General features: G+C 42.3%; 2 protein-coding genes across 2 annotated transcripts; one reads left to right on the forward strand and one right to left on the reverse strand.

Moving 5' to 3' along the window:
• Window positions 1-405: 405 nt before the first annotated feature.
• avpr2l (arginine vasopressin receptor 2, like) lies at window positions 406-1,415 on the reverse strand. The gene is made up of 2 exons (XM_069709267.1): window positions 599-1,415; window positions 406-485 (listed from the first exon to the last, which is right to left on the reverse strand). Exons 1-2 carry the CDS (start codon window positions 1,413-1,415, stop codon window positions 406-408), a joined length of 897 nt encoding a protein of 298 aa, XP_069565368.1.
• Window positions 1,416-6,575: 5,160 nt separating this feature from the next.
• On the forward strand, window positions 6,576-15,690 carry pnpla8 (patatin-like phospholipase domain containing 8). The gene is made up of 9 exons (XM_069709196.1): window positions 6,576-7,699; window positions 8,066-8,215; window positions 8,333-8,484; window positions 8,712-8,806; window positions 8,932-9,103; window positions 9,246-9,303; window positions 9,530-9,724; window positions 13,604-13,799; window positions 13,932-15,690. Exons 1-9 carry the CDS (start codon window positions 6,710-6,712, stop codon window positions 14,204-14,206), a joined length of 2,283 nt encoding a protein of 760 aa, XP_069565297.1. The 5' UTR covers window positions 6,576-6,709; the 3' UTR covers window positions 14,207-15,690.
• Window positions 15,691-17,873: the final 2,183 nt, after the last annotated feature.

The following is a 17,873-nucleotide window of genomic DNA, read 5'->3' on the forward strand; positions in this document are numbered from 1 at the left end:
CAGTGTCCAGACTGAGAACACAGGTTTTTCACTTGATTGTTTTTAATGGGGATTTATTTTGAAAAGCTTTCATCTAATTATCATCCAGCTCTGTATGAAAGACCATGTTGTACTCTGTGCAAGCATTGTATGCTGGCATAAATATACTGTCTCTCAGCTTGTGAGCTTTTGAAATGTGTGTTTTTTCCTTTGCACATGTTTTATGTGTCAGCCGTGGTAAAACTAATGCAGAGAGACTGTTTATCATAATAACCCAACAAACTTTAGCCCTCTTTAGTGGTTTTACAAATCAGCTTGTAACCTTCTCTTCTCCCTCTCAATAGGATAGAAAACATCTGAAAAGATGCAAACACACACTCTAAAAGGGAAAGTTTCCATCGTCCTGGATTTAATGACACTTTTTTTTCAGCTATAGTAGAGATATATCCAGGGATTGGTACAGCTGTTGAGACTGGCCAGCAGCATGATGATGAAAAAGACTTGACCTAAAAGACAGAGAAATGGAGGTTGAGTTGATGACCAGTTTTATAGAATATCAAAAACCTGCCCTACAATGAATTGCCCCAGAAAATTCCTCGATTCCCCAAAACAGACCGACCTTGAGTAGGTGCGCTGCTGGGGATCCACGCGGTCCACAACTGCACAACAAAAAATGGGCTCCAACACACTGTGTATGCCATGATGATAACAAAAGTCATTTTTACAGTCTTAAGCATTGCGTTAGATACACCCTTCGTGCCTGTGTGTCCAGACTGCAGAGCTTTCCGCTTCATGTTGAAGTATATCGTTGTGCGTATTCTTATTTGGCAGTACAGCAAAATTACGGCAGGCAGGGCAAACACTGACAGGGTGATCCAGCTGATGTAGATCCTACTCCCCCAGGGTTCAATAAATGTTGCCCAGCAGTCGTACTGGTTCACTTTGACCGCCTGGAGAGAGAAGATGAAAAGCTGTGGAGAGCTGAAGGCGAGAGAGATCACCCACGCTGCGCCTATGGAGAGATATCGCCTAAATGACCCCTTCAAGAAAGAAACCATCGGCATGCACACAGCGTGGTACCGGTCTATGGTCATAGCTACTATCATGTACGCGGAGGCAAACATTCCGACCACCTGCAAGTATTTTACGGACCGGCACAAGAAGTCTGTGCCTCGGAACCTGTGCGTAATTTCAATGGAAAACTGCGGTAAGACTTGGAAAAAGGCGACCACCAGATCAGCCAAGCACAGGTGCAGGAGGAACAGCTGAGTCTTTGTGTTCCTTTTTCTCTTCTTCCAAAGTATGCCCAAGAAGAAAAGATTACCACATGTTGCAAGCACAAAAACCAATCCCAAAACTCCAGCTCTGATGAGCCTTAGACGTCGGTACACGTCTCCATCTTCATCTGTTGCAGAGCTGTTGTTGCTGGCATCCATTTAGACGCTGTTTTCTAGTGTTTCCTTTAGGTCCCGATATTCTAGGATTCGATTAATGTTTCTGTGCATTATCTAGGTGTTGGAATATTACAATGCTGGCGGAGAGAGATCTTTGAATCCTCCTCTGGCGCGCCATTTGAAGGTGTTGCAAGTGACTGCGGTGGCTGTGACAAGCGGTGGCAAGGGACTTGGGGCGGGGGGATGACTGTGATGACTGAATACCATTATAATGCCTCATGAGATTGCACATACATAAATATAGAACGACCAGAATGTACCCAAATGAAAACAACCTAATTTAACGCACTAATCAGGTGTCATTTAGTAAATCTTATAAACCCATAACCTAAAATACATAGTGAAATAGAAATGTATTTCTTTCCTAAACATATGGCTCTCTGAATAATGATAAAATATCTACATTCTGTGGTAAATTACACTTTGGCTTTACTTAAAGCGTTCAGAATCAGAGGTGGATTTATTGGATTTTATAGTGGACCTAAAACTGTAGAAATATTCTGGCAATTCTCTAAAGTCTGTATTTTACCACAATATACTCAGTGCTCTCTGTATTTATTTACCAGTGTAATATAATGTTTAAAGTATATGTAAATAAAGTATACTTTCTGTGCCAGCCCCAAACAGCTGGAACGGCATCTGTTCATAGCGATTAACGCCCAATGTTTATAAAGCTTTTGCATCTTGTACGTCTGACAAAAGTTGTTGACTTGATGACTGAATCAAGATATACCGAATCAATGGTGAAAATAAAACACACTAAGGACGGGATTGAGAGTAATTGCTCTTGGATTTATCATAAAAGGTTTGGCATTTACACTGAGGAGGCAGTGACAGAAATGTATGAGTGAGTGAGTGAGTGAGTGAGTGAGTGAGTGAGTGAGTGGCAGTAGAATATTGTCCCCGGGTGAGTACAGACAATCTTAATTGCTTAAAACCAGAAAACACTATTCTTTTGTAGTGTGTGGTCCATCAGAAATAGAAGGAATGAACTTCAGAATTCAGAAAGGCTCCATTTAGATTCCACCTGCAAATCAAAAGGAGAGATGTTAATACTCTGAGACTGTTTGAGTCAAAATGAGCAAAGCCCGTAAGGCAGTGAGAAAAAAATAACTTGACAGATGGCTTGATGGCTAAAATTCTTTAATAATTATAGATTTTTCACACTGAGTGAACCAAACCTGATAACTCAAGCAACGATTATTTAGACACACCCTTGAATTTTTGTATTAGTTTTTTTTATTTTGTATTGTTATTGACCTTTGGTTTGGTATTAGTATGACTGCATTTACAACCCAAACCCACAACCTGAGTGGCTTAACCTTAGGGGGACTCGCCCTCCATGAACCGTGTGGCTAACCCTTGAAGGCGACTCACTCTCCGTGAACTGTGTGGATTACCTTGAGCAGGGCACGAACTCGTGTCCTCATGATGTTGTTTCCAGCTCTGAAGCGGCGTTCGTAGACCGCTGGACTATTTTCAGCGCTGAAGAACAAGTCGCGGCGGAGAAAGTGTTTCACGGAGTTCACTCAGAGCTTTCCAGTGACTCAACCGACAGTCTGGTTAACTCAACAGGTAAAAGATTCTACTTCACCAAGGTTGATATTAATGGTTCAGATTCCACCACGGCCTGTTGATGGTGATTCAACTTTTAGTGAAGTTGAAACGTTTGGAGAAATTGAAAAAGTTTTGCATACACTACACACTACAGACATATAAGATATTTAATATCACTGCAGACCCCCTTGAAAACATGTATATCTACTATCCAAAGAATGTCTACGGCAATTTTGGTGGCATTGGAATAAATGTTTGTGGATGGTGGAGTTATAGGTTGCAGTGAGCCAAAGATTTGTCACAATGCAGACCGTCTCCTGGGGAGATTGGTGGTGCAGTGGTTAGCATTGTTGCCTCTCACCAAGAAGGTCACCAGTTCAATCCCCCCTTCTCATGACCTTAAATAAAAAGCATATAGCATGTCATCCAAATTATGAAAAAAAAAAAAGTCATACTATAGCAACAAAACAAAAAAAATTGTAAATCTTTTTTTTAAATCATGACAAAGGGGTATCAATCCCCAAACCTTCTCGCTGACAGGCAGCGGTGCTAATCACTGCACCATCTATCTTACCAGGAGTTAGACAGCATTGTACGACCAAAATTGCCGTAGACATTCTGTGGATAGTACATATACATGTTTTCAAGGAGATCTGCAGTGATATTAAATATCTTCCTGTAATGTGTAGTGTATGCAAAACTTTTTCAATTTCTACAAACATTTCAACTTCACTAACATCAACAGGCCGAGGTGGAATTTGAACCATTAATATCAACCTTGGTGAAGTAGAATCTTTTTACCTGTTGAGTTAACCAGACTGTCGGTTGAGTCACTGGAAAGCGCTGAGTGAACTCCGTGAAACACTTTCTCCTGCCGCAACTTGTTCTCCGGCGCCAAAGATAGTCTTTAAGAACTGGCCCCAATAACACCATTTTTATTTCCATCTCACTCTGATCTGAGTACATTCTACTTTTCACACAAATGCTATTGTCAAAAAATACCACCCTACTGTTACAGAGGGGGGAAAAAAAGCTTCTAACCTTTTAAGAGATATATGTGTAGGTAAAGCCACCAATGTGCCTCCTACAAGAAATGAGTTTCAGGTGAATTGCTCCACACAGATGTGCGTTTAATTCATTACTATGTGAACATGGTCCTTTTGAAAAGGCACCTTGTTAGAAAAATGACTCATAGGCTGTATTCAAAATCAAACCTATCGGACATTTATTCTTGCAAGAAGGAGCAAATACATACATGTACACTCAAAGAAAGGTGTCCAGCATTGCTCGAAGTCTCTCCTCCGTAGTTCAGCTTATATACAGTGTGACAAACAGTTGACAGTCACCCCCATTTCCTCTGTATATCTGATTTTGTAGATAGTACCGAGTGAGGTCGTAGGTCACAAGATAAAGGTACAGAGACGTTGTAACTGAGACTATAGATCCATGTTGTGCGACGGATAAATGAGTGCATCTTTTCTGAGACGATGGGAACATGTTGTGCAACAGATAGACAAACATTTGACAAGCCTGATGAGATCATTATTTTCCCATCACACCTCCATATTTATGAACCTTTAGGGCATCTGCCTGGATTTGTCAATTGGTGGACAAATTATTATCATTCAGTCTGCAGCCATTGTCACACAAAAGCAACAGCCTATAGCTCCCCATGCACTCGCCTACTATTAGAATCCCACACAGTGATCTTATATCACAACTCTTTTTGATGAGGGTTTTGCTTGTGTTTTGCCATGACTGCAATAAGCTCAGCATGTGAGTGCTTTAAAAAAAAAAAAAAAAAATCTACAGCTGTGTACAAGTCTGCATGTTAGCCAAGGAAAACAGAGAGATCGAAATTTAAAAGAGCATTGCATTAGGTATTTGTCATGGTATGTATAGAACTTCTATGGCTTTCATTACAACTGCACCTGACATCTCCACAGCATTGAAAAAAATTCCATTCGGCTGATTACCTGTTTCTGTTTGAAGCGTAAAAGGTCACCGAGAAGATTCAAAAATTGTCACTGGGATAATTGAACCGTAATATGTTTTATTCTGTGGTATTTCTTTTGTGTTTACTCAAAACCCGTGTACAAAAGCAAGTGGGTTAAACGTCGCTCTCCATGATGCTGAAAATAGTGAACTCACACCACCTGCAGAACACATTATCAAACATATCTCAACGTGAAGTAATTAAACTGTTTAGGATTATACACACTGCATTTAAAACTTTTTTTTTTTTTTAATATACATTATTTAAATTGAAGTTACGCAATAAAGATGCTGTTCTTCTCATCCCGAAGATCCGCTTTGCTGATATCTAGTGAGAAAGATGAAGTACTGCAGCGCCGACGTCACTTCCTGTCCTCTTCCTGTTTATTTATTTTTTTTTCTAACTAGCACCCGTACGTGCAGTCATTGCACCAGCCCTACACTGAATGAAACATTTCAACAACTCGGGTGTCTTTCGAAAGGTAAGAAGAGGACCATTTGTTTGTGTTTGTCAGCATGCGTAAAAGTCAATAACCTGCCTTTTGCTTTGCAGCAAAGCGAGCAGCGATGAAAGCGGCTAAGCTGCGTGCTAATGTTTGGCCGGTGTTTTGTTTGTTTTAATTTCCTTTAAATAGGCGCGTTATCTAACACAGACAGCTTAGGTCGTTTTGAATTAGATTTAAATCTTGCTTACGTCATCCATTAAAAACGTGCACAGAAGACACAGAAAATAGACTTGAGAGGGAGTTATCTTTTCTTTTCTTTTTTTTTTTTAATGGTGGCGTGAAGTGGGCTCGACATGAACAGTTTCAAAGAGCCACCGCGTTTCGGAGCAGAGTCTTGCTCTCGATCACGTCCGCCAGCCACTTCTCCGTGAACCTGACCTTCCCGGGTGTGTGCACCAGCCTGTTCGACTCCACCACGAAACGGACTTCCACCGGCAGAGTTTGGGGTTTGATTTTCGAAATGTCCACGACGAAGTAGACGCTGGCCGTGCCCTGGATCGGCCTCGCGGGCGAAGGGGTGCTGAACCGAGCCCGGTAGTGGTGGAAGACCCGGTGCTCCTCGTCGTTGGAGTAGAGGAAGTCCAGACTGTAAAGCCAGCGGGACCGGATCCCCCACGTTTGAATGTACGCGTTAATCTGCCTTTCCCCCGCCGCCACCGTGAAGTCTTTGCGCGCGGCCCAGCGGACACTCTGCGCCTCGGCGTCGGGACGGTCGTCGTCCTGCTGCTCCTTCGGGGGACGGCGTCTCTCCAGCAGGACTTTCACGAGCCGGACACACTCCGCCGGATAATTCAGATGGTGTGAGTTTTGCTCCATATTGCCCCCCCCAGATCGGCTCACAAGGACATTCAGGGTCTTTCGGGAAGGCTGTTGTCAGCATCTGTTTTGTTGCTTGAGCTGTTGCCAGGGTTACCAGGATAGGGAGGAGGTCGGATGGAGCCCTCTGTTGGCCCACTTTTTACCTGCAAGGATGTTAAAAAAAAAAGAAAAGAAAAATAAAGTGTCTTGTTTTATGTTATTCGTGCTCTTGAGATCATTTCCATTCAATAATTATTTATTTTTATTTTTTTCAGGAAAGAGCAGCAACATTTCAACACTGTATCTCGTGGCACATGGCCCGCCAAAATGCTGCATTATTTTATGCAAATTTTAAAGCCACATCGCTTTGCTTGATACAGTTAGTTTCTTCGCTGCCGCTCCCAGTGAACCAGCAGACGCATGTCGCGGCTTAGGAGCACACTCAACAGTGTCACCAAGGCAGTGAGCAGCACGGACCTCATCTCCAAGATCTCCCGTCTCAAGCCTGGCAGCGCCACAGTTGACAGCACCCATGCAGAGAAAGCCCTGGTCAAAGCTGAGACCCTAACCTCTAACCACACAACTGCTGCCTCAACACCTGTGACCACAATGAAAGAAGAACAAGAAGAAGAGCAAGAAGAACAAGAAGGTGAGAGGAAGACAGCGGAGGAAGTCGCAGGTAAGCAAATCACAGCAAAGCAGCAAGTTGAAGAGAAGCCTTTTGTTGCCACGAAGTCTAAATCTAGTTTAGCTTCAGTGGCAAATGTGTCTGCATCAAGCTCTTCCTCTGCTGTGGCAAAACAAACCATGCAGCTGTTCCACCCAGCAGCTCTGTCCACCAACATGGACGAGACCTCCAAAACGCTAGCCCACCACATCAATAGTTACTTCGGCACCAGCGCACAGGGAGAGGATGGAGAGAAAGGGCCGCAGCAGCGCAGCGAAGGAGATGATGGTGTTTCTGAAGCTGTTCTTCGCCCCGTTCCTCGGACAGCTGGCGACCACATTCCTGTTTTGTCCCCGGTGTCGGAGGCAAAGAGTATTGAAGGAGCCACCGCCTCTCCTGTCCCTCCCTCTCAGTCAGAGAAGCTCAGTCCTGTGGTAGAGACTCCCTCCTCTGAAACCCCTGCAACTGAAAGTGCAGCTCAGTCCACCCCCGTGCCTACCACCTCCCCTAAAAAAGGCTTCACCCACTATCTAGCCTACCCTCGGCCCAGTGTTCAGGCGTTTGTTGGCAGCTACATTGCGCCTCTGGTCCCCAAATTTAGAAGTGATTCCAAAAAAATAGCAGCCGAAAATGACAAGGCTTCAGCAGTCGCTGTGGAGGAAACTACCCAGGACAAGGCAGGGGAGAAGAAGGAGAGTGAGGAGGAGAAAGCCAAGCAACAGCTGATAACTCAACGGGAAAAGGTGAGATGTTAATTAGAGCTGTAACAAACACTTTGTTTAATGTGAGAAAAAAAACACGTGAACTGACATAAAACTGAAATGAAAAAAAGAAGAAGATTGTGTGTTCATTAAATTTGCTGAATAATTTTGGACTGCTGGTTTAAAAAGCTTGAACATTTTTGTCTACGTCTATTTAAAATGTTTTTTTTTTGGCAGTTTAAACTATATCTGAGTGAAATTATATACATCACACAACATATAGAAGTAACCTTTGGAATACAGTAACAGTTCAGAAATACTAATTTCCATGTAATTTTATAGAATATATGCGCTCATATTTGGACTGTCGTGTACGTTCGCCTGACATCGCCGGTGTTTGTTGTGTAGATAACAGCCAGAGTGAGTGTGGACAACAGGACCAGGGTTCTGGTGAAAGGCCTGCAGAGGGTCACCGATGTCAAACTCCTCACGACTCGAGTGGAGGAGCTCAGCTTTCATCTGTTGGAGTTCCCCGAAACACGAGGTGTAGCCATCAAGGTTTGTCACCTTTTCTTTTTTCTCCCACATACCCTGCGGTTTGCTTTGAAGTCAGCCGGTGGGTTGTACCGTCTTTGAATGTTCTTGTAAGTGGGGAATTGTGTTTGTAACCTTCAGGAAAGTTTGCTTCCCTGCCTGCTACGACTGCGCCAGGCCAGAGACCTTCCCCTTCAGGCTGCTGTGAGAGAAGCTCTGTCCTTGGTTGGTTACACTGAACCAGTCAAAGGCAGAGGAATTAGGGTCCTGGCCATAGATGGAGGGGGGACAAGGTGCCATTTTTATATTACAAATTTAATCTGCAAAACACATCTCCACTGCTGAGCGATATGAAATGAAACCGCTGAACAGCAATAATGTGTCTAAAGAAAAGAGTGGCGCTGACACAAACTATAGCGCACAGTACTTTCTCCATTGTTTGACTTTGTATTTAGTGCTCTAAATGTAAGAAGCTGTATTATGTTTGGCTTCATCTGTAAAGTTTTTGACTTTGTTACAGAGGACTGCTGGCCCTGCAGACTCTCCACAAACTGCAGGAAATGACTGGGAAACAGGTCCATCAGCTCTTCGACTACATCTGTGGAGTCAGCACGGGTATGACTGTCGTTGTTTTACTTTCACTCGTTTTTGAGCTTGATCCTCATTGATCCCAGAGACTTAATGTCAGATGGGCTCAATCTTGTGTCGGTTTTAATGTCAGTTGTCCCTTGCTCACTCAGGTGCCATCCTGGCCTTCATGCTGGGGATTTTTCAGATCCCCCTCGAAGAGTGCGAGGAGATGTACAGAAAGCTCGGCTCGGATGTGTTCAGTCAGAATGTCATCGTTGGAACTGTGAAGATGGGCTGGAGCCATGCTTTCTACGACAGCGAAATCTGGGAAAACATCCTCAAGTTAGTCTGAGAGACTCTTTTATTTATTCTTTTTTTTTACAGCCATAGTATTCAATCACACCTCACTTCCATCCTCAGTTTCAAAGAGGCAGGAGTGGTCTACTTTATTTGTTATCTGTTTTTGTTTGCTTGTTGTCTTCAGAGAGCGGATGGGTGAGGGCCGAATGATTGAGAGTGCCAGGGACCCTCACTGCCCTAAAGTAAGTCATGTGTCTGTTTAACTCTACTATGTTATGATAGATGATTGACATAACTCTTTTGAGCATGTTCATATACAAAGTGACACACTTTCAGATCTTAACGTTTCAGGTGTGCTTTTTTTTGCCCTTTGCCTTCTGTACAGCAAACCACTCTGGGAAAAAAACATCCGTTTGATGAAATGCTTGAAAATATAGACCTGTTGTGTATTTCCTGTGTGTCCACTAGGTGTCAGCAGTGAGCACCATTGTGAACAGAGGTTTGCCGCTTAAGGCCTATGTGTTCAGGAACTACAGGCTCATGCCAGGAGTGAGATCCCACTACCTTGGAGACTGCAAACACAAGATGTGGCAGGCTATCAGGGCCTCGTCTGCCGCCCCGGGATACTTTCAGGAATTTGTTCTGGGAAAAGACCTTCATCAGGTACGGCACAGAAGTGAAGAGATAACTGGGAGGTTTAGGTCTGCTCAGATGACTTTATTGAATTTCAATATAGAAGCTTTGAGAAAGGAAAATAGGAAGTGACAATTAATATTAATTAATATGTAAGACCCAAAAAAAAAATCAGGATGTAGCAATTTATTCTATAGAAACTGGTTTCGCGTGACGTATTGGAGTGTTAGTATTATTATTTTTCCCCATGAATGTTTCTCTTAAAAATTAAGCTTGTGTTGACTCGTGCCATTTTGTTAAACATTGAGGGATTTCAAAACTGTTGTCAATATTATAACAACATTCACATTATGCAGACTAAAGCCTGATTTGAAATCTTACCAATCAATATGCTTCTGCTACAGCGCCACATTTTCCACGAGATCCTTGCCGTGTGTGTGTGTGTGTGTGTGTGAGTGAGTGTGCGTGAGCGTGAGTGAGTGTGAGAGTGTGAGTGTGTGAGAGAGTGTGTGAGCAAACATCGAGGATTTGTGTGTAGATTTGTGTCACTCTTCCAAACCCACAACCTTGAGACGATCCCCCTGATTGGCTCATCCTCTCTTCTCGCTGTTAAAAGTCTGCACGATTGAGAGAAAGTCAATAGAATGAGATGTCGTGAGAAAGGGAGTCTTTAGACCTGGTCTGCGCCCCTAAACATCAAAGGCTTTATCCTTTTATGACTCGGCATGTCGTCATGAAAGAGAATATCCAATAAGAAGGCCTGTCTGTCCGACCGCCGCTGTCTAAAAGGATGTTTCAGGTGGTCTAAAATGAATGAAAATATATAATAGTGTCTCAGTCAAGTTTTAATACCAGTGCTTTTTCATTGCACTAGTACATCCCATAACATTTTTAAATGCAGTGGAAAATCTCAAACGAGTATATATGAAGAAGACGATATTGCCACTACTGACTGAAAATCGAGTCTGATACTTAGCTGGACACTGTGGTAATCGAACGCATCTTAGTTTTTCTCCGTATGTTGAGTTTCACACCGCTCATTGTCACACAGTTTAAGAGTGTATTGGGTAATGGATGCCAGCACTTTTCTCTATTGAGTCACAGAGACACACAAGAATAGGAGGATAAATTATTATGTCAAAAGAAACGTTGATAGGGTTTAAGTTGGAGGTCACTGAATGAAAATCGTCTTTTCAGTGTTTTGTAAGTCTGTGTTGAAACATCTGATAGATTACAACAAGCTAAGTAGCCTTCATGTCTTTTATACCACTTTTATGTGCCTTTTGGGGGATGTCCAATTTGAGTTTTATTAGCGTGTTATTTCATGAAGTTTGGTTATTAGGCCAGATATCTTTAGATGGTCTTTATGGATGGCAATTATGCTCGAGGCTTCGCTTCATTTTTAATAACCTACTTAAGCTAAATTAGCCGCGTGCCTCATTCTGTCCCCTGCTACCTAATAACCCAAGAACCCTGGTAGACAGCCTTCTCTCATGTTTTGGTCAGTAACTGATCCTAATCTCTAATTCCACTTTGCATATTTACTGACCAAAGCCTTGATCCTTCTATGAAGTTAGAATTAAAACAAACGACCTTCTAGTTTTTTTTTTTTGCTTGAAAAGCTTTTTCTGACATTATTTTATCACAGGAACTAACTGAAACCTCTAGTCCTCAAAAGCTGTGTTTGCCATACATGTGTCAACCAGACAAGATGATATGATATGGGAAAAACTACAACAACAATCTTTTTTGCCTTTGCATGTATAATATTCTTTGGTTTGTTTTGTCCCCACTCACCTCTGCAGAAAGTTTCTGTTTCCCATGGACTCTGTGATGACAGCAGGGATGGAAATATGGAGATGGAAAGACTTTGTGTGTGTGTGTGTGTGTGTGTGTGTGTGTGTGTGTGTGTGTGTGTGTGTGTGTGTGTGTGTGTGTGTGTGTGTGTGTGTGTGTGTGTGTGTGTGTGTGTGTGTGTTCTCCACATTCCTCTTGCAGCTGTATCGTGTTCCATCAACAGTTTGAGCTACCGTTGCCACCCACTGGTCTCACTTCTACTCTAGTTTTCGGCTCAAGCAGCGGTATTTCTCAGGAGAATTCTGTCATTTGAGGGAATCAAAAATACATATATACCCACACATGAACACTGCAGAGAGAGTTATATTCACAGACTCAGGACAGAGGTCAAATTTATATATATTTCCCCCTCAGCTGCAGGTTGTCCTTGTGGAAAGCAAGTGTTATGATGTCACCCTTCAGTTCAATGCTGAATTAGATCAGTATTTTGTTGAGATTGGAGGCAAACTGAATGTCATTCAGAGAGGTGAGACCTTGAAGTGAGAGGTTGAGCTAAGAAGCATATGTGTAATCAATCTGATGCGAAGAATTGAGCAAATTCTGTTCAACTCATAGACTACATACAAATGGGCATAGTCTCCTGGTGTGCAATATCACTGGCTCCAAAACACCTCAGTCTCCAATAGACTCCCTTTTAATAAAGCGCTACCTCATGAAATACAAAGCTGATACCTTTTTTTTTCCACAAATCATCACGGCGTAATAAGCTAAATTAACTTCTGATCAGTGTTCTGAAAATAATTCCATAATTAGATAATAGGCCCCAAAGACAGGTATGTTTCATGGTGTGTCTCATTTGATTGGCATACCTGGGGTGCAGTCAGGTTACTGGTACAGATGAGCAGACATCGTGTCTTCGGTTTCTCAGGCAGATCCTTCTCAGCGCCACCCTCTCGTCCAAACATGATCAATTCTGGCTCCAAAAAAAACCTAAAATGGCGACGGGCAACATGTCAGAACTCAAGGATTCAAAAGGCAGTTCACAATCAGCCCGGTGACGCCACTTGGTTCACTATAGTAATATGTTAAATCTTTGGATTAACGGCCTCATAACCACCCTAAAAATGTGATAGGGATGTAGTTGCCTCATAATAATTCCTTGGCAGAACAGATAACTAATTGAGAGCAACAGTCACCCATATTAACACATGAAATAAGCACCTTAGAACAAAATGTTAATTATTTTTGATAAGCTAGAATTGGTTAAGAAATAACTGTTATACAAAAGATGTTTGATTTAGATATCATATCTGGTACCTTTCTCATGCTTTCAGAGTTCTCCTCAGTACTCACACTTCTGCATTGGTTGCTTGGCTACTTTTTCTGCTGACCCACCACCTGTCGAGGTGTGGAAATAACCTTTACCCCTGCTCTGCTGTGCAAGATGGTGTGCCTCACTCTGCATCTCTTATCAATCCCAGCCAGAAGCACGTCAGTGCTTGGATGAGGTCCAGAACTTGACTTAAGGGGAAAGACAGAGGAAAAAAGCGCGAGCACTAAATCGGTCCAGGCAACCATTGAGCCCGACTGTCCTCTTTCTCTCATTGTCGGCATCATTTAGGTCAGCAACTCTTTCATGAACCTGGTAAGATTATTAGGTGAAAGGACGCCACATGCCGAATTAAAAAAGCGAATCATTAATTATAAGCTTCTGAATTAAATTTGTGACGATGAGAATACTGAAATGTATGATTTATCGGTCAAGCTGAATTCAGGGTCATGCAGCTGTCAGCCTCATTATATGGGTCATGTCTGCTAAAAACACAGCTTTTCCTGCTTGTTTACTTGTGAACAAACAAGGCTGTTTGCCAGTGGGGCGCACCGCCGGCCCACGAGCTTCTCTTCCTCTGGCCCAAAGCTGTGTAACTCTGGGACAGCCTGTCCACGTCACCTCATTTGTCCCCAAATGGCTGTCACAACAGATATATTTAAACCACAGCCACATGCAGTGGACGCAAAGTCCCCTCTCTGTGCATTCATCTCATGTCTAAAAATGTTGTAAATGTAATTGACTGAAGCGACGCCTGAAGGTGTCTTGTTTTTCTTTTTTAGGATGGAGGACTCCTCATCAACAACCCCACAGCTTTGGCCATCCACGAGTGTAAGTGTCTGTGGCCGAACACGCCTCTGCAGTGTGTGTTGTCTCTGGGCACCGGGCGGCACGAGACGGTGGGCAAAAACAGCACGACCTTCACCAGCCTCAAGACCAAACTCTCCCACGTCATCAGCAGTGCCACAGATACCGAGGGTAAGATGACCCCAAATGTAAGTGTTGGACATCCCACACACATTTAATAACTGTAGGTTAGAGGCGTGTGGTCAGAGGCAGTGTGACGCACCGTAGAACAGACACACTTTTAAGAGACAATCCTTCTTTCAGAGGTGCACACCATGCTGGACGCCTTGCTGCCCCCGGACACCTACTTCCGCTTCAACCCCTACATGAGCGAGGACATCCCGTTGAACGAGAGCCGCACGGACAAGCTGAACTTCCTCAAGAGTGAGGGGGAGCGCTATCTGGAGTGCAACGAGGCAAAGCTGAGGAAGGCGGCCAGCGTGCTGTGCCAGGAGAAGAGCACCATCCAGAGACTGGCCGAATGGGCCAAGCTGAAGGCCGACATGTACCAGGGCCTCCCCTTTGTCTCCAAGCTGTAGTTTTAAGTCCAGCAGCAGTGTGACCACTAAAGTTTTTAAGGTAAGAAAACACAGAGCATCAAAACAAAATAACAAAAATAATAACCTGATAGAGTAAGTGTTGCAAACTAGCCACATTTTGAAGCATCTAGTTTATGTTTATGTGGTTTGAATATCGTCTTACTTACACTGAAAGATAATTATTCATCAATATTAAGACAATACTATTGATAATAGGGAGAAATAACATATTTGATGGGACAGGATGTCTGGGGTGGGCAATATGGACCTAAAATAATACCATAATATTTTCGGGTGTTTCTTCAATAAGAATATTTGTGACAGTATGACAAAATACTCAAAGATTGCATTAATCATTTCAAAAACATCTAATTTTGACACTTGTTATAGTTTTATGTCAAAAAAAAGAAGTGTGCCTTCAAATATTCAGTTAAAACTAACACATCACCTACCGATGGGTTATTCAAAATAAGAAAACTAAATTGTTTGTTTGGTTTATTTGCCTAAAATCACATGTGGAACACGCATTTAACTATACTGCACTGTTATGCTACGTGACAGTATAATGTATGCTTAACAAATCTGAATGTTGCCGTTATCACAACATAATTTTTTTTATTCCAATATTATCATGAACTATATGATATAGCACATTCCTACAGGATGTGTCCATGATGGAGACAGACTAATACAGAAGAATATAGAAGAACATAAAGAAGAATATACTTAAAGAAGAATTGAAAAAGGAAAGGAAAAGCCTTTACTTGGGTAATCATAGACAGAAAATATAAGATTTCTAACCATCTGGGACGCACAAAGACTGGTTGTCCAATACTATACTAACTATGTGAAGAGTAAATGCCAACATGATATGAACTGTGGTGATTTTGTAAAGAAATGAGTAGTGTTTGTTTCCATTTTCAGAAACTTGAATACATTAAGTTGTAATTAATACATGGTTGCACAGTGAGAACATAAACATGACGGACTCTTTGTAACACTGTACACAAGAAAGAAGAAAACCTCATGCACTTTGTAAGATAGAAGTCTTCGCTTCTGTTGGGAAAAATGTAAATAATATTTGAAGTAATTATGAATTCTTTAGAGTGCTCTTGCTAGAGTTTAATTTAAGAATATAACAAAAGAAATACACACGGCCACTCTAAAATCTGTTCCAATACTTCTATTTAAGTATTACACTGTGATTATTGTAATCTTTCTGGTACAAAGCATGTCTGTTCTACCTAGAGCAGTGACTTGTGGCCCTTTATTTGATATAAAGCTTTCACTTTTAAACTAAATCAAGCCTGAATTCCTCGGCCGTGGTAATTGTTGTTGTACACTTTACAAATTGAACACAGTACATTTGTGAGAATCCAAACTGCCCTGATTCCTCCCTTCTTCATTACATAGTGGCATGCAAAAAACAGATGATAAAATGTCATGAAATAATAAAATGTGGTTGTCAAAACCTTGATATAAAATGCTCTCTTTTGACCTCTTGCCTCTTTTAATTTAATAGAACTAGAAGTAAAGGTGATATAGGCAACAGGAATGTATGTCATATTAATTGCTTTTAGTTATTTATGTCTGCTTTTAGATCCTGCTGCTTCATCTCCAATTAACACAAACCGCACAATAGAAATGTCACTAAAGAATCCCAAGTGTCCTCCTATGATGAAAAACGTAACCATTCTGCCAAAATTGGGTGAAATATATATTTTTTTTCCAGAGGCGGATACCCCAAAACCTGCGTACGTAAAACTGTAACTAGGAATTAATAAGAAGATGAGAGTCATTCCAGTGAACTGACTCCATAAAGACAAAAAAAAATTGCCGCGATGAGCTGCGGGAGCTTTGTAAAATCCACTGTGGTAAGAACAACAAAACATATTTTCACCCTGAAAACGTTGCAATCTACGCCTCAGGCTCGCTGGCAGAGTGTCAGTCAAGCTGCCCTTTCATCATAATTTTCTGGCTTTGAATCAAATTTCTCCCCCCCCCCCCCCCAAAAAAAAAATGTAGCGACAAAAATGCCCGCTTTTAATTCGCGTTTTGATCCCCAAGTAGCTCTAATTCATTTTGCGTGATTTAAAACTTTGCCGCGCATATTTGAAGATCTGAAAGTTTTGAACACGGAGGCTTATTTTTATCTGGGAAAATCTGCCGTCCAACAAAATATTTTTTAGGCCTCCAGTCAGGCTGTTGGGAAGACTTGGTGTCTTTGACAATTGCAGTCAAGACGGACCGATAAGGTGAGCATGAGATTAACACTCTCTCGCGATGACTTTCCTGTTGGCGGTTTCCGCGAGCATAAAGGTCAAAGTGCCGAGGTAAAGAGAAGTCTGCCAGGCAGTGTTTACATGAAGGAGCACGATATATTTATATATAGTTCATACCACTGCACTATTAGTTTTGTGTGTTGGCAGGAGCTGTCTGTCTCTCCTCCTCCTCCTCCTCTTCCTCCTCTTCCTCCTCCTCCTCCTCAAGCAGAATTGGATTGTGTGGTCTTATGGTGTTCCCTAGCAACCGTTATAGTTCCCCTCTCATTTACAATCTTCTCAATGTATGTGCCCACGTTTGCCTAAAATTGTCCCTGATCGGGCAGAAATGTGTTACACAATCGGCCTGCTTTATTATGCTGCTGTAAGGGAAATTGTGCCGCACAGAAAAAGTATAATAATGCCATTTTCTTTTGCTCCTTTAGTTGGCTCATATTCATGAGCCTCACCTCTTGCCTTCTTCTTATAAAAGCAGCAGTGCAGCTGTGAGGAGATGTTAGCCTGGAGTTGTCCCACCTTGTTTTATTGAGCATCCGCTTTGTTTTTAAGTGGACGGCAGTATCACAACCTCGCTCAGTGGGCTGCAGCTACACATATAGACACGGTTACGTAACGAGAGCCACTGATAAACATGTGATCGGAATCGATGAGTGTACAGTAGCTCCGATCCTGCATCTGAGCCAGCAAATAAAGTCCCTGTGGGGTTAGAAGTGCGTGTGAAGCCCACACAGGAATAGGAAGAAGATTCATGCATCCCATCTGTCACAGCGGAAACAGTTTGAGGAAAAGTCGCTTTTTCCAACACGTTTTCTTCCTGAAGAGCCCCGTCTTCTTCTTTACCTGGATCATCTCAGGATAAGCAGCGTCGGATGTTTGTCAGATGGAGCTCCCGGACCAAGTTGGGAAGGCTGTTGGGTAAACAATAACAGTAACAGAAGCACGTGCCTGGTGGATGTCAAAGAGACATTGTTTTACTATAATATATCCCGGCCTGTGTAAACTAGTTTTAAAGTACACAGAGAAGCTCTGGAGTAGATCCAGAACATGTAAATTGATAACTGAAACAATGGTGAGCACAAATGACTTTAGCACAACTCTAATTCCCGAGTAGTTCCATAATCAGTTTACAGGTTGTTGTTTTTTTCTCTTTCTTTTTGTATACTATATTACAGGCTTATAGAAGAGACACTGTTTCGGAAATAGTCACACTTGGACAGCAGTATGTCTGTAATGTCCTGCCGTGGAAAAGAAAACACATCTGTCCGTCACCACGTCTCCTCATTGGAACAGAAACGTCAGAACAGTTTACACGGTGGTGTGGCTCTCCGCAGATCTCTGCCGGTCGGTTAGCGCGGGGACACGCCTGCAACAGACAAACACACATC

Source organism: Brachyistius frenatus, unplaced genomic scaffold, assembly GCF_029030835.1.
Source record: "Brachyistius frenatus isolate BFR_SWC_R1_liver_20210118 unplaced genomic scaffold, ASM2903083v1 Contig_81, whole genome shotgun sequence".
NCBI lineage: Eukaryota > Metazoa > Chordata > Actinopteri > Embiotocidae > Brachyistius > Brachyistius frenatus.